This window comes from Rhinolophus sinicus, chromosome 17 (assembly GCF_057876585.1).
Source record: "Rhinolophus sinicus isolate RSI-liver-muscle chromosome 17, RSI-T2T, whole genome shotgun sequence".
Classification (NCBI taxonomy): domain Eukaryota; kingdom Metazoa; phylum Chordata; class Mammalia; order Chiroptera; family Rhinolophidae; genus Rhinolophus; species Rhinolophus sinicus.
In genome coordinates this window covers 211,016,872-211,032,190 of record NC_142517.1, presented here as the reverse complement: position 1 = coordinate 211,032,190, position 15,319 = coordinate 211,016,872, and the positions used below count along the sequence as shown (strand labels likewise).

Below are 15,319 nucleotides of genomic sequence, written 5' to 3'. Positions count from 1 at the left end.
TAAAGCGAGGGAGAGTATTTTGAAGGGGATTAATGGCAACGTGTCTTTCACTGTAATAATTTTTGTTATTTAAACATTCACCGTATTGTTTGATCACACCTTCTAGTATTATTCTATATGGTTAAGTACCCTACAAAAAAATCAAAGTACTATTTTGATTTTTCCCCCATGTGCTTATACATTTAACTTACATCTCAGGATGTTCCATTAAGTCTGCAATGGCAAATGTTTTTCTTAATTCCAGGGAATCCTGCAAACATGATTTAAAATCAGATTAGAAATACATGACAAACAACACATGTTCTATCTGGAGTTTCAAACTGGTAAAATGCAAAACCAAATTTCTCATTGACTTTGTGGCAATAGCTGCCACCAGAGAGGATAGAGTTGGCTGCAATCTATTCACCTTTTCTCTCTATCCAGCATTTTGTCACAAAAGCCTCGGGAACCCCTGCTAAAATTTAATGGACCAAAACATTTACACGAGTATACACTGTTTCTTTATAAGTCAAATAAAATTCTATTATTAATCATACAGGTTTTACCTTATTTAGGACATTTCCATTAGGTTTGACACTGTCAGCTGAGAGAGATTTTCCCGGGGATCCTTTTGTCACAGCCCTCTGTATATCTCCATTGTCTTGACCATATGACCAATCTGTATTGCAGGTCACACGTGTTTGTTTCTCACTTGGCCGTTCACCAGGCCATTTTTCATTCATCATTGCTATCTCTGTGTTGCTTGATGTGGACACTACGGAAGATCTTGCACTTGTCGCTCTGCTGGTTGTGAAACAAGCCCTAAAATCAGCGCTAACATCCACTGTCTGATTAACTGTGACTGTACCCTTTGCTGCCCCTGTCACTGATTCAAGACATGCCCCTTCCACATCGTGAACACATTTTTTAGTTGTGGTACTGGCATTAGCAACTTTTAGGGAGCTATCTTCTTTTACTGCCTGATTATCTTTGACGCCAATCCTTGGTAGAGCCAGAGAAAAAGCTAAGGCTGGGTTAGGAGTACTTTGTAGGCTTTTATAATGGGAAGAGCCACCAGCAGAAGTTACTGAATCATCAAAAGCAGAGGTCCAGGAAGCTTGATAATCTTTATAGGGTTGTAGTGATGTCTCTAAAGCTTTGAACCGTGGCAATGTGCTAGGATTTTCAAGGTGTAACATTCTGTTCTCAACCTTTGTATTTCCACAAAAATCTTTAGTTTCAGTTACTTGAGAGTTCATTTTGCCAGTATAAATTTTAGTTTTTAATGTTTTCTGAGGGTTCGAGAAACCAGTCTTAGATTGATAATCCTGGTTTTCAGTAAGACTACTCAGTACTTCATCAGATGCTGTGTGGTACATTAAACTAGTCTCTTGTTCCTTATACTTTTCATGCTTTGGTTCATGATATTCTCTTAAGATAACAGAATTCTGAAATGTAGAGACAAGGGGTGAATCTTCTTGTCCATAAACATCAACTGAATCAAAAGAGATGCTAGAACTACTTTCCATGTCAACATCCAACTCAATATGATTAAGTTCTAAGTTGCTAGCACATTTAACTTCATAACCTGAATTTCTTAATCCAACAACTTCCAGATTTGGTATGTTTAATGTTTCTGTTCGGTGCAAAGATAAACGGTTCCTTAGATATTCAGGTTCCTCCTCACTGTAATACTCCTGCTGTACGTCTTCATCTTCATCATGCCTTCGCACATCTTCGGCAGTTTCTTTATAATCATCATCTGAAATGTTGAAGATTCTTTCTAAGCCAATAATCTTATTACCTTGATGTTCCAAAATATCCAAAAATACCTCCTCCCTTTCCTGCATTTCAGAATCGAATTCTGAATTTAAAAGACTTTGGTTTTTTAGTTTTGAGTCTGAATAATGTGTGAAGAATGTTTCATTCAAAGAATAGTCAGTGCTGCATTCAGACTCATCTGACTGACAGTGAAGACGCTCAGTGTTAGTGCCTGGACTTGTACTAAAAGATGGCGCCAGCAAATCTATTTTGTCAATACTGCTGATTTTTTTGTCATTAGTTCCTTGTTTTGGTGCCAAGAAATCCCAGTCATCAAGAAAAGTCAATCTGGCTTCATTGCAACCATTGGAAGATAATAAATTTTCTTTCTTAGGATTAGAAGGCTCATCTGATTTAAAAAAAAAAGAATAAAATGTTAATAACAGCAACATTACAGAATCTAAACAGTAGAAAAGAACCTAGAGGTGATCTGGTCCAAGCTCTTCCCAATAGAGAAATAGTTTGTACATGACCCATGACAAGTACCCCTTATGGTGGCTGCTATGGACTAAACTGTGTCCCCCTCAAAATTCCTATGTCTACTGTGACCGTCATTGGAGATGGGAACTCTGGGAGGTGATCAGGCCTAGATGAGGTCATGAGGATGAGGCCCCCCAGAAGGCAGAGAGCCTTCACCAGAACCTGACTGTGCCAGCACCGTGATTCAGACTCCTAGCCTCAGGAATTGTGAGAAAATAAGTATCTGTGGCTTAAGCCCCGCGATCTATGGTATTTGGTTATGGCAGCCCCAGCTAAGACAGTAGCCAAGATTTGCCTTGAACTCTTTTTTTTTTTTTTTAGATTTTATTGGGGAAGGGGAACAAGACTTTATTGGGGAACAGTGTGTACTTCCAGGCCTTTTTTCCAAGTCAAGTTGTTGTCCTTTCAATCTTAGTTGTGGAGGGCGCCGTTCAGCTTCAAGTTGTTGTCCTTTTAGTCTTAGTTGTGGAGGGCGCCGCTCAGCTCCAGGTCCAGTTGCCGTTGCTAGTTGCAGGGGGCACAGCCCACCATACCTTCCGGGAGTCAAAACCAGCAACCTTGTGGTTGAGAGGACACGCTCCAACCAACTGAGCCATCCGGGAGCTCGGCTGCAGCTCAGCTCAAGGTGCCGTGTTCAATCTTAGTTGCAGGGGGCACTGCCCACCATCCCTTGCGGGACTCGAGGAATTGAACTGGCAACCTTGTGGTTGAGAGCCCGCGCTCCAACCAACAACTGAGCCATCCGGGAGGCAGATCAGCTCAAGGTGCCGTGTTCAATCTTAGTTGCAGGGGGCGCTGCCCACCATCCCTTGTGGGACTCGAGGAATTGAACCGGCAACCTTGTGGTTGAGAGCCCGCTGGCCCATGTGGGAATCGAACCGGCAGCCTTTGGACTTAGGAGCATGGAGCTCTAACCGCCTGAGCCACCGGGCCAGCCCCTTTGAACTCTTTCAATGCAAGGAGTTTACTACTTATAAAGCAGCCCGTCTACCTGTAACATTTGAGTGCCTCGTAGCTCCAGCCTTCAGCATTGCAGGAACAAAGGAAAGGTGCTGCATTCAAATACTCCTGGCTTTCCCAAGGGTCACAAATATGAAAAGCTCACATAACTGCAATATAGATAAATGCGTGTGCGAACAGAGGTGGCGATGAGCGGTAAGTGCTTAAGATGAAAGGAGAAGCAGATTTCGGAGGAAACTTTACATTTAAAACATGTTTGAAACAAAACACAGTTGTCTTAGGCCAACCAAACAGCACACGGTTAGCAGGGTGAAGGAGCATGGCATTTTCGGCATGTTCTTTGTAAGTCCCCTTATCGGGAGTGAAAATGCTCCAGGGAAAGACAGAGGCTGTGACCAGAAAGGCATTTCATGATGTGCTAAGGAGTCTAGCTCTCATTCTAAGGCTCCGGGGGACCACAGAAAGCTTCTTACAAGGGCAGTCATGGGAATGGGACTGAGTTTAGACACCCTTGGCAACAGGAAGAAGGAAGGCGTGAAGGGGAGACTGAGGCAGCTTGACCCCGAGTGCAGACATGGGACTGACGTTGGCATCAAAGTCCATAACTGACAAGACTGGGTGGTTAGTTGGGAATGATAGACAAGGGAGAGAGAGAGATTAGTGACTTTCAATTTTTTTTTAAATTATTTTTTTGCCTAAGGACACAATCAGAAACACGTTTTATATCAAGCTCCAGTACACACATACTGAATGTATGTGTATGTATAAGTGAAACAAACATTTTACAAAACAGTAATTACTCCGATTATGTCCAATGTATTCTGGTACTTTCTAGTCTATTTTATTTCTTTTTAAAACAGCTGATCACAACCAACTAAACTGATTTCATGACTCACCAACTGGGCAATCACTCTAAGATAATACTAAGGCTTACAACTTGGTATTACAGCTGAATGGGAATATTTGGAGCTAGAGAACAGGGCCTTTGTGAAAAAGAGTTGGTTTAGAAGATAAAGAGGGAAAGCTAGGGGGGAGAAGATGATGAGTTCATTTCCAGGCAGGTGGAATTTGAGGTGAGCGAAAAGACACCCAGATTCAAACATGTAATTACTGTTATAAATATGGGGCTGGAGCCAAGGAAAGCAGTGCTGGCTGCAATTATAAACGCATGGGTTGACTGTGCTTTTCTTAGGGATTTGTACAGGTGTTTGTTATATATTCTGGGTACTAATTATTTATTTTTCATATTTATACGTGACTTTTTCGTAGTTTGCTTACTTTTTCACTTTTTGTAATATCTTATCATACCATGTTTTTTTAGATTATTTAGTTAAATGGATTAGTCTTCTCTCCCTTCTGGGTTTTGTCCCTCTGACCTTCCCTACCACATGATTATAAAGTATTCTTTTATAATTTATTCTAATTCTGTGTAACACTTAGCCTTGTCACACTATGTAGAATTAATGTTTCTTTCTAGCATAAGGTAGGAACCGAACTTAATTTTTTCCCCAAATGGATGGTCAATTGCCTTACGACCATTTGCTGAAAAATCCATTACTTCCCTTCTGACTTGAAATAGCATTTTTATTGTATTCTAAAGTTCTCTTAATATTTAACCCACATATATTCATAAACACATAAAGTTTAGTCAGCTAGCTTTTTATTTCTTATTTTCTCTTCTACCATTACCCCAGAAAAAGAAATTTCACAGTTGTGTGAAGACAAAACATACAACTTGGGTAGCAGACGTCAACCTGTCCACTTTCCACTTAAGGCAACTGTACCTGTCACAAGTTCCTGAAAGCCTGGCTGGACAGAAACCCTCTTCTGGTTCCCCTTCTCCTCTCTAAATCTTCCATTTCCCTGAGAGCTCCTGCGTAGACTGCCCATATTCACCAAAAATCACCTGGGTGAGTTTGCCAAGGTAAAACATGCTGAATCTTACCACATGACTGGGAAGGAGTCTTAAAAAGTAGCAACACTGGAGGGGGAATTATCTAGCCCAGTTATATTTAGTACCTCTCTCCACCCAGAATAAAGGCAACTGGCCTGTTCCCTCACCTTTTTGGCTGTTTCCTCCATTACTGTGGTAGCCTTTACCAGAAGCTGTCTCCACCACTGCAGTGGCCTGCATCTTTCAAGGATGTATAGTCTAGAATAGGTATAAATATTGAACGATTATGATACTTGGTATTGTATTTAAAAAGTATTAGAAAAATATGAATTTGATAAAGTGGCAAAGACAGTCAAAGATTCCAATCTAAGAGGGCTAATAAAATGGTAGAACATTTGAACAACTTTTTTAAAAGCATAAATTGACAACTATACAAAAGACTGTACTATTTAAACACAAAATATATTCTTTTAAAAATTCCAAGGAACATTAAAGAAAACCCACAATGTATTAGACCACCAAAAAAGTCTGAATCCAAAAAGTAGAGTATTAAAGGTATAATGTAATGCTGTTTATATATGAAACCTGAACCAAAAATGTTTCCAAACCAACTGTGGACTTACTGAGAACCGATGACATGGTACACCCATGCAACGGCGTATCTCCCAGCAGTAAAAAGGAACAAGCTACTGACACGTGTAACCTTGTGGATTAATCTCAGAAACATTGTGCCGAATGAAAGAAGCCAGACAAGAGATCATATTGTATGACTCCATTTAAATGAATGTAAAGAATAGCAAATTTATATAGAAAATAGATTAGTGGCTGCCTGGGGTTAGGGGATAGGAAGAGGGGTCAACTGAAAATGGACATAAGGGATCTTATTGGAGGGACTAAAATGTTCTAAAATATTTGGTGTGATGGCTGCACCACTTGATAAAGTTACTAAATTCATTGAATTGTACATTTGAAATGAGTAAAATAGACCTCAATAAAGGTGTTTTAAAAAATTAATGACAATGGCTCTTTGAACTCAGCTGCCACAAGAGGAAGCCTAAGCTAGTTACTTGGGCTGGGCCTGGAGCTCTCCACAGCCACCCCTGCAATCCGTTAGGGTCAGGCTGCTGGGCCAGCGAGGCCAGAGCAGCCCAGCCCAGGCGGGGGACAGAGGCCCCGGCTGGGACAGGGAGGCATCTGGGACTCAGTGTTTGCTGGTGGGCGGAGGGAAGCGGGCAGACCCTGTCCTCCACCCACTCAGACACCTTCTGGGACCCAGCCTAGAGGGCATCTCAACAGAGCCTGCGGGAATGCCGCTGGTCCTGCCAGAGAAGGGTCTGCAGGCAGCACCAAAGCCCAGCACCACCCTTGGCCCGGCCGGGAGCCGGTGGACGTTTTGGCGAGGACAGCAATGACAGAGGCCTGTCTGTCAGGCCCCTCGCCCTGTCTCAGGAGCTCAGCCTGGCTGACCAGGGAGCAGAACCAGGGCTGGGCAATGGGACCCATGACCTGGCAAAGAAAGGTGCTATTGGGGATGGTGCACCCAGACCTGTGCTCGCAACAGAGGGGGCCGAGGGGGCGGAAGGGTCTGGGATCCACTGTCCTCCACTATGTGCCCAGTGCCCAGAGCCGGCCTGTGGCAGGCAGGCAGACATGGGAGGAGTCAGAGGGACCCCTGGGGCCTGGGGGAGGTCCTCGGATCAGGCGCACAGCCCCACCTCACCAGCAGGCACCCCACTTGCTGTGTCCCACCAGCCAGAGGAACTGTCTTCCTTCGGGAGTGGGAGGCCCTTGCGTCGGGGTTTGCCCTGGGTCAGCATTTCTGCTCCCTGGCGGGTTCTGAGGGTGAGCCCCAGAGGGCCTGGGGGTGCCCACCTGTGGAGCTGGGTGGCTAGGGAGGGGGAAGCCCATTTCCTTTCTCAGAGAGATCCCAGAGAAATGCGTCCGCAGAGGCCAAGCCGCAGAGGCCAAGAGCCCAGGAATCCCTCGTGGCAGGGGCAGCCGGGCGCCAGTGAGAAGGCCTGCAGGCCCCACTTTTCCACGCCCCCGGCCACTGCATTGGCCTCAGCTTCCCTCTGCCTCCAGGGCTCTGTCTTCCTGGCCCTGGGAGAGGCCGCAGATGCTCCCCCAGGCACAGTGGTAACTGAGCCCCGGGCCTGCTGTGCCGTCACGTGACTAATTGCCCTGTTTTGCAGGCCCCTCCGTTTGGGGATGAAATCAGGCCTGTGTGTCAGGACATAGAAGGTCAGAAGCAGGGCGACACTGAGCAGATCCTGGTGTGAGCAGAAGGAAGGGCAGGCAGGTGGAACTCGTCCTGGTGACGGGGGCTTTCTGCACGGCGCCTTCTGGCCCCATCTGCCCCCTGGACGCAGTGCTGGGCCCCTCCCGACAGCAGGAAAGCCTCAGGAGTGTCCGGACTGTGCACAGGGGGCTTGGCTCTGCAGGAGGCCGGGCCAGGCGTGCTCATGGATTGAGACACAATATTGTTAAGCTGTGTTCTCTACAAATTGAACTATAGATTCAACACAAGTTCAATCAAAATTGCGGAAGGATTTTGGGGGAAAGTTGACTGTAACTTACATGGAAATGCAATGAACCTAGCATAGCGAAAACAATCTCGAAGAAGAAAGTTGGATGACACAGATTTCAAGACTTATAAATGTTGGACTAAGAGATTAAAGAACAAATTATGAGAGTTCAGGAACAGTTCCATTTGATTTTTGAGAAAGACACTAATTCAATTCAGTTGCAGATAGGAGAGTGTAAGCCATATTCAATAAAAAGTGATAATTTTTCAAATACTGGTGAGGATGTGGACAAATGAACTCATACATTATTAGAGGAAATACAAACTGGTTAAAACATTTTAGAAAACTGTTTGGAAGTTTCTAATGATATTAAAATATACCTACTCTATTACCAAGAAATTACATTCCAGTTTCAAGAATAAAGACATTTCTCTAGAGAATCATCCTGTAATGTATTATTCAGTATTAACTGAACTGCTATGTGCTAAGTCATATGCTAAGTGTTGAGGACATCAGTCTCTGCCCTTATGAAGCATGACAGGCACATAACGAGCATTTTCCAAAACCGGGGTGGGGAGGATGGTGAAGGAGCACATAAATCTTATTACAGAGCACCTTTTCTCAAACTTGCCTGATGTAAAATCACTTGAGACACTTCTTAAAAACAGACTCCACAGCCTAATTTGGGGCCCAGAAGTGATACCCTAGGAAATTCCTGTAATCTGGGGATTTTGGGAAATACGAGGTGCTATGGGAAATTTAAAAAGATCTAAACTAGTCTAAGGGTCAGGGAAAGCCTTGCTGAGGAAGTATCATTTAATCTGAGATCTGAAAGTTGAGCAAATAGGAGTTAGCCATAGTACTGATTACTAAATGAATTTAGTACTGATTTTGATATAAAGGATATAATCACACACACAAAAATGCCTCTGGAGTTTTTTAAAACCGAGAGTTGTATTTTAAAAACAACTAAAACTTAAAATTCTAACTAAAGAAGAGAAATATAAGGATTTATGGACTTTTACACTACATTTAAAAATTTGAAGTTAAAAATCCTGGCTTAAGGGATTTTATTTAAGTCAGTAAAGCTCCTACTCTAGGGATGTCAGGTCAATATCTAAGATAAAGGGTAAGATGAAAAGAGAGCAAGTTTATTAAAACAATTTACATTAGTATAGATCAGTTTTTTTTTTACTTTTTGGCTCAGGAACTCTTCACATGCTTAAAAGTATTGAGAACCCCAAGGAGTATTCGTTTATTGGGTAATATTTATTAATACCTATCACATTAGCAATTAAAACAAAAAAATGTAAATATTAATTTATTCATAAATCATAAACCCATTACTTAACATAACATTTTAAATTAAAAAATATATTTTCAAAAAATTAGTGAGAAGAGCATTTACATTTTGCAAATCTCTTTAATACCTGTATTAACCAGTTGGATTCGCATTCATATCTAATTCTGCATTCTAATCTTCATTCAGTGTGTTGCAAGCTTCATTCTTAAGTATGGACAGACAACCAAGGTCAAAAGCTTTGACAAAAGGAAAAATTTTAGAATTACAAAAATACTTGTAAATCATATATCTGATAATGGTCTATTATCCAGGATACATAAAGAACTCTTACAAGTCAACAACAAAAAGACAAACAACCTAGTTTTAAAAATGAGCAGAAGACTTGAATAAACATGTTTCCAAAGATACACAAATGGCCAATAAACACATGAACAGAGTCTCAATATATCATTATTCACTAGTGAAATGCAAATCAAAACCACGAGGAGATACTCACTAGGATGGCTATTAAAAAACAAACAAAACCCAAACGTGGAAAATAAGGGTTGGGAAGGACATGGAGAAACGGGAACCCTCGTACTGTGGCTGCAGGAATGTAAAAGGCCCAAACCACCGTGGAAAACAATCTGGCAGCTCCTCCGAACTCAGTGCAGAACGGCTGCGCGACTCAGCAAGTCCACTCCTCCCTACGTACCCGTTACATTCTGTGCTGCCCGCTCTCATTTACCAAACTCTTCCCGCCTGTGTTTTCCATGGCAGAACCACGCCAGAAAACTCAGGCCTCCCCTGACACCTGCCTTCTCCCCACCAGGCCTGGTCAGCTTTAACCTGATACATCTTAGTCTGTCCGGTGACACACACCGTCACAGCGGGAACCGCCTGCCCGGCCGGAAGCAGCTTCCGAAACGCAGATCTGGTCGGTTCGCCTTCCTGCTGAAAACCCTGCCACACACTGTCGTTGTCCTTCGGATAAAGACGAAAACCTTAGCGCGGCCTCTAAGAGCCTGCACGGCCCCGGGCGCTGCTCGCCCTTCGCACCGCTCCGACCAGTCGGGCCACCACGTCCTCGCTGACCGCCCCGCAGCGCCGCCACCACCTTCAATTCCTGTATTTAAACCTTCGGATCTCACCCCAAACACCGTTCCTTAAGGAACCTTTCCGGCCCCGCACATCAGGTCAGGAACCTTTGTCAGTCGGGTCGGCGACCCTCCCGGCTCCGCTCCGCACCCGGCGCACGTCCGGGCACTCAGCGCAGGTGCACGTCTCGCTCCCGGGCCTCCGTGGCCGCCGCATCCCGTGCCCGCCCGCGGTAGATGCCGAGACCGTCGTCACGACGACAAGCACGAGCGAATGTGCACCGTCCCCGAGGGACATCACTGCACCTGAACGCCGGCCCCAAACTTAGCGCTACACGCGCTTTGTGCGGCCCACGTCCGCCCGGCGCCTGCGCAGCGAGGCCGGGCGACCGGCTGGGAACCGCACGTAGAGGGAGCAGACCGGCGGAACGCGCACCGCCAAGGCCACGCAACCAAGGCGCAAACCCCGCGGGCCCCTCACCCGTCCGCCTGCCTCTCCGGGACCCCGGACAAGCCCTCGAAGGCCTCCTTCCCACCGCGTGGCCCTCAGCTCTCGCCCCCGGGACCCGCAACTGGGCTTCGCTGCCGCGTCCCTCTCAAGACCCCGGCTTCCACCCTCGCCCGACCGCGGGCCGCACCTGGGAGCCGCACTTCCACCTTCGCCGCTGCCGCCGCAACACGTGAAACCAACGACCGCGGCGGCGGCCGCAGACAACGACGGCTTCCCGCGTGCAGCCGCTAGGCCCTTCGGGTAACGGCCGCCAGCGGCCCGCCCACTGCTGACGGGGCGCTCCCATTGGTCAGTGCGAACAGGGACGGTGCCGTGATTGGCCTGGCGTTCAGGCGCGAAAGCGGGAACGACGCGCCGCTGCGACTGTGCCCTGGCCGTCGGTTCTGGGCGGTGGGCTGGCCCCGCGGAGCCTCTCAGAGGAGCTTTTCTGTTCTGCAGCCCAAGACCCTCGTCTGGACCGCGCGGCTGTGCGAATCCCCGAATGAAAAGGCTGCGTGGCCACTGCCCAAACTGACCCCTGGTTTGGGCCCAGCGCCCGCCGGTGTCCGCCCGCCTGGCTGCCTGCCTTGTTTCCATCAAGTGCCCCTTCTTGGTGTCTACCATGCCGTGTCCTCAGACAGTCCGTTAAATATCGTTAGAAGGGCCAGGGCTATAATCAGGATAAATATTTTAATGCATTCGTTTAAAAAGTCAAAGTAATGAAAAATCCAAGATGAACAAAATGTCCAAATCAGAACTCCTATTTTTTCCTTCTGCCTCAGGCTTTAACATGGTTCCATAAGGCACTGTTATCCTGTCTTTAAAATGCACGTGTTTTGGGCGGCCGGTCGTCTCAGTGGTTGGAGCGCGGTGCTCATGACACCAAGGTCACCGATCTATTCCCACACCTGCGCCCTCCACAACTAGATTGAAAGCAACGACTTGACATGCAGCTGATGGGTCCTGGAAAAACACACTTCCCCCAATAAAAATTTTCATGTACATGCTTTTATCGCATTTTTTTTATTTTTGCTTAAATCGTTTTAAAAATATTTTAACATTAAAGTCACATGTGTTTAACGTAGAAAATGCAGCAAAATGTAAAGAAAATAGAAATCCCCTACCACCCTACTTCACACAGAGCCTCACTCTGGATGTTTTGGGGGAACCTTGTAGAGAGACATGACTGGGATCTTCCATGCCCTTTGTTTATTTACCTCTCATTCAGGAGCTGGTAACACTTACTCCACAAACACCTGTTGAGGTCTGCTAGGTCTCATCTCAGGAAAGGAAGCTGCTGCAGCATGAGGAACTCAGAAAGCTGAGGCGAGACAAGGTATAACGGCCAGGACAGGTTTATCATACCCAGGAATCTCTTTGTTAGCAGCAGATGTCTCTTCTGTACTGTGACTTTAAAAGTATATTTAATATTTTTGTTTTTACCCTCAACATTTAGCGTGTGTGTGTTTCCATGATTTTACAAAGAATGACTGTGCATTTTCTGGGGGATGACCTTTCTGGAGTTTATAGCGATTCACTAAATACAGATTCAAGAACTGGGGCTGCCGCAGTCTGATTCCAAAAAGGAGTACAGAAATACAGACAATAAACCTGTAAATAATAAGTAAATAACATTTCAGATCATGAAAAAGATGAAACAAGGTCATGGAATAGAGTGAGTTAGTGTTAAGTATGATCAGGATTGATAAAAAAATACAGTAAATGTTTACATTTTTAAAAATTTATTACAGTAAAAGACATATTGTCATTAATCCCACTCAAAATACTCCCCCTCACTTCAAACACACTTATCCCATTGTTCTTGCCACTTTCTGAAGATATCCTGGAAGTCCTCTTTCGTGAGTGTCTTTAGTTGTGCTGTCATGGCTGCCTTGATGTCCTGAATCATTTTAACTTTGGGAAAGGGCCCAAAGTCACATGATGCCAGACCCCCATTGAGAACCAGTGCTCAGCCCTGAATTAGAAGATTGGGAGAAGAAAAGGGTGGTAGAAAACCTGGACCAGGATGCCTGTTATGTGTCTCCTACAAATTGTTTTAATTTTTAGAAACCGAAGGGCATTTAGGACACAGAGCAACTCACTTAGAAGACATCGTGAATGGACGTTCAGAATTGAAATGTTATTTTCCATTATGTCTTAGATTTCCTATTCTAATAGTCCAAAATGTAAACTAAAAAATCGAAAGTTACTGTTACTTTAGAACTTACATTACTATTTAGCAAATATGGATTTCTGCTTTGTGTGGCGCTGGGCTCTCGGGCCATACCTGATGAGTGCCTGCCCTGAGGAGGCTGCGGTCCTGAGGACCGGAAGGCCACACACAGCCACAAAAGAAGGCAGTGCAGAATGGGGTGAATTGACAGCATTAGCCGAGGGGGAGGGATGGGGGGGCGAGGGGAGGGAGGAAGGGCAGCCACTTGGAAATTTTCAAACTGGGGCACCAGCATTGGGTGTATTTCTCCAAAAGGCCCAGGTGGGAGGTGGCACACGTGAGCATGTGCCTGGATATCTGAAGACGACAGAGCTGCTATCTACTGACCCACCTGGTACCTGCAGCCACAGGTAGGGAACACCTGATCCCCTCTGACGTGGCAGATACTTGGGGATTTAGAGGACCCCAGCTCAGTGGTGGGGGTTCTGCCCTATTCCCAAGAGCCTCCAAGACTAGATTCCCACCCAGCTCCCAATGTCTCAGGGACTAGAGAGTTGTCCCCAGGCCCCAGGCCCACATTGCTACCACACCCCTAGATACCACTGCCTGTCTACTGGCTGGCGTGTACCTTTCCCCTCTCTGCCAGAAGAGCTTTTGCACCCCATTCCCAACCTCCCATCGACATTTGACAATGTCTGGAGATATTTCTATTTGTCACAATGTTGGGGAGGGGGCTCCACTGGCATCCAGTGGGTAGAGGCCAGGGAAGCTGCTGGATATCCTAAGACGCACAGGACGGCCACCCAGCAACGAAAAACAATCTGGCCCACGACATTGGTAGCATGAGGCTGAGAAATGCTGGGATGAAAAAAGCCAGCGACAAATTCCCAACAGCTACATCTGCAGGGAAAGTTTCATTCTATAAAATAAATAGAAAGATGGTGTTCTAGCTTCCCCTGGATTAGGAAGGGTGTGTAACACAGACTTGCTGTTTCTGTAAGGATTGGTGTGAAAGGTAGAGACGGAAGGTTTGACTTCCTCAGAGACACACATCTGGGAAAGAAATGCCATCTTCCCAGCGCTGGCGGGACACGTGAGTGGTGACTTTGCAGGCCTCCGCTTCCCAGCTGTGAGACGTCCAGCCAGTTCGCTTCGCTGGGCTCCGGTTTCCTCATCTGCAGAATGGATTTAACGAGAGCACCTACCTCTCAGTGTTCTCATGACGATCAATGAGTGAAAAGATCTAAGAGTCTGACCTCCAGGCAGGTCTGAGTACTACGCAGGTGTTAGCTATTATTGGTGTTATTTGTAAGCGATAGGGACGTTTTACTGGTTAAACACGTTTGTATTAAGATGTGTGGAAGGAGCCTTAGGATAAGACAAGGAAGGAGACATCTCTCCTTTGCTGACTGGCCCAGTGCTGTCAGAAGAGGGGGCTGAAGGGACACTGCAGGAAGCGGGGACTCCCCCTTCCTCAACCCTTCCTCCTGTCCACTGGGCACGTGAGGCGGGCAATGTGGTGGTGCCCACCCCCAGCAGCGTGTGCTCCCAGTCCTGGCCCATGGTTTCCTGCCTGCTGGCATCAGCCCCTGGCACCAGCCCCTGGCACCCTGGCACTTGTCTGCTCCCCCAGTGGGCTGCAGACCCAACCCTTCCCATCAGGTCTCCATCCCAGTTTGTCCCTTCCTTGGGTACTTGCCCTCAGCTCTAGGATGTTCTTTAGCGTTTTCTTTTGTTCTTAGCAGTTAATCCCCTATGATAGGACTTCCTACCTTACATAACACTTCCCTGTTCCAATTACTGGGTGGCTTCCGCTGTTGGGCGGGACCCTGGCGAATCCACTGTGTTCTTAAAACACTTCAAACTCATTCAGTAGAATTTCCAACATAGAAATCTTTTGACACCAATCATTGTAAGATTTTCTCTGACAAATCTTAAACACAAAAACCACATTGCCGTAGAGAGCTGCCCCTTTCACGATCAATGCAGAGCAAGTTTCTGCGTAAAAATGCAGCAGCGTATCGTGTGGGCACTGATGTGATTGGATGGTTCAATCTACGGAATACTCAGACAGCAGCAACAGATCTGAACTGGACAACGTCCTCGGCACCAGGAGACACGACTTCTCTCGCACCTAAGGAAATGGAGCCGTGTGTATCCCAGACCCAGACAATACTGGGGGACGGACCTCGTGACCTCTAGCACTACACGAGGGGCATTTTCTTAATGTTATACACCCAATTCACGTCCCCTACACAGCATTCCCACGTGTGTGATCACTATGTATAGTTCTGGCTGACACTCCCTTGGATTGTGCTTGCTCATATCCTGAAAAGTTGGCTTACTTTAACAGCCTTATTTGAAACACGACATATGCAAAGAGTAACAGAATCGGCAAGTAGCCAAACTTTCCCTAATTTCGTCCTTGAAGGTATCATAATTGTTTCTACTTTGATCTGTGACTTCTTCAGTTCACTTTTTATACTAAGAGTGCTGATTCTCATAGCACACTATTCTTATTCGCCGTGAATATACCTTTATTTTAAACAGGGGGAAAAAATGAATTGACTTGATACGCTTAAAAAATAAAAAGATGACCCCAAACACACAGAACAATT

The 15,319-nt window shown here is 45.8% G+C and overlaps 1 protein-coding gene across 5 annotated transcripts in view; it reads right to left on the bottom strand.

Moving 5' to 3' along the window:
* RBM44 (RNA binding motif protein 44) overlaps nt 1-15,247 on the bottom strand; it is a 36,477-nt gene extending 21,230 nt beyond the window's left edge. Inside the window, exons 1-5 of one of the 5 annotated variants that reach the window (XM_074315849.2) lie at nt 10,677-15,247; nt 9,090-9,166; nt 5,302-5,392; nt 546-2,149; nt 192-250 (exon numbers count right to left, since the gene is read on the bottom strand). In XM_074315849.2, coding sequence (XP_074171950.2) covers nt 192-250; nt 546-2,149; nt 5,302-5,374 — 1,736 coding nt within the window. In that variant the 5' untranslated portion in view covers nt 5,375-5,392; nt 9,090-9,166; nt 10,677-15,247. Of the gene's footprint in view, nt 1-191; nt 251-545; nt 2,150-5,301; nt 5,393-9,089; nt 9,167-10,092; nt 10,488-10,676 lie in introns of those variants that run through there. The other 4 variants (XM_074315848.2, XM_074315855.2, XM_074315853.2 and 1 more) reach the window with 4 other exon arrangements.
* Between the last annotated feature and the right edge of the window lie 72 nt (nt 15,248-15,319).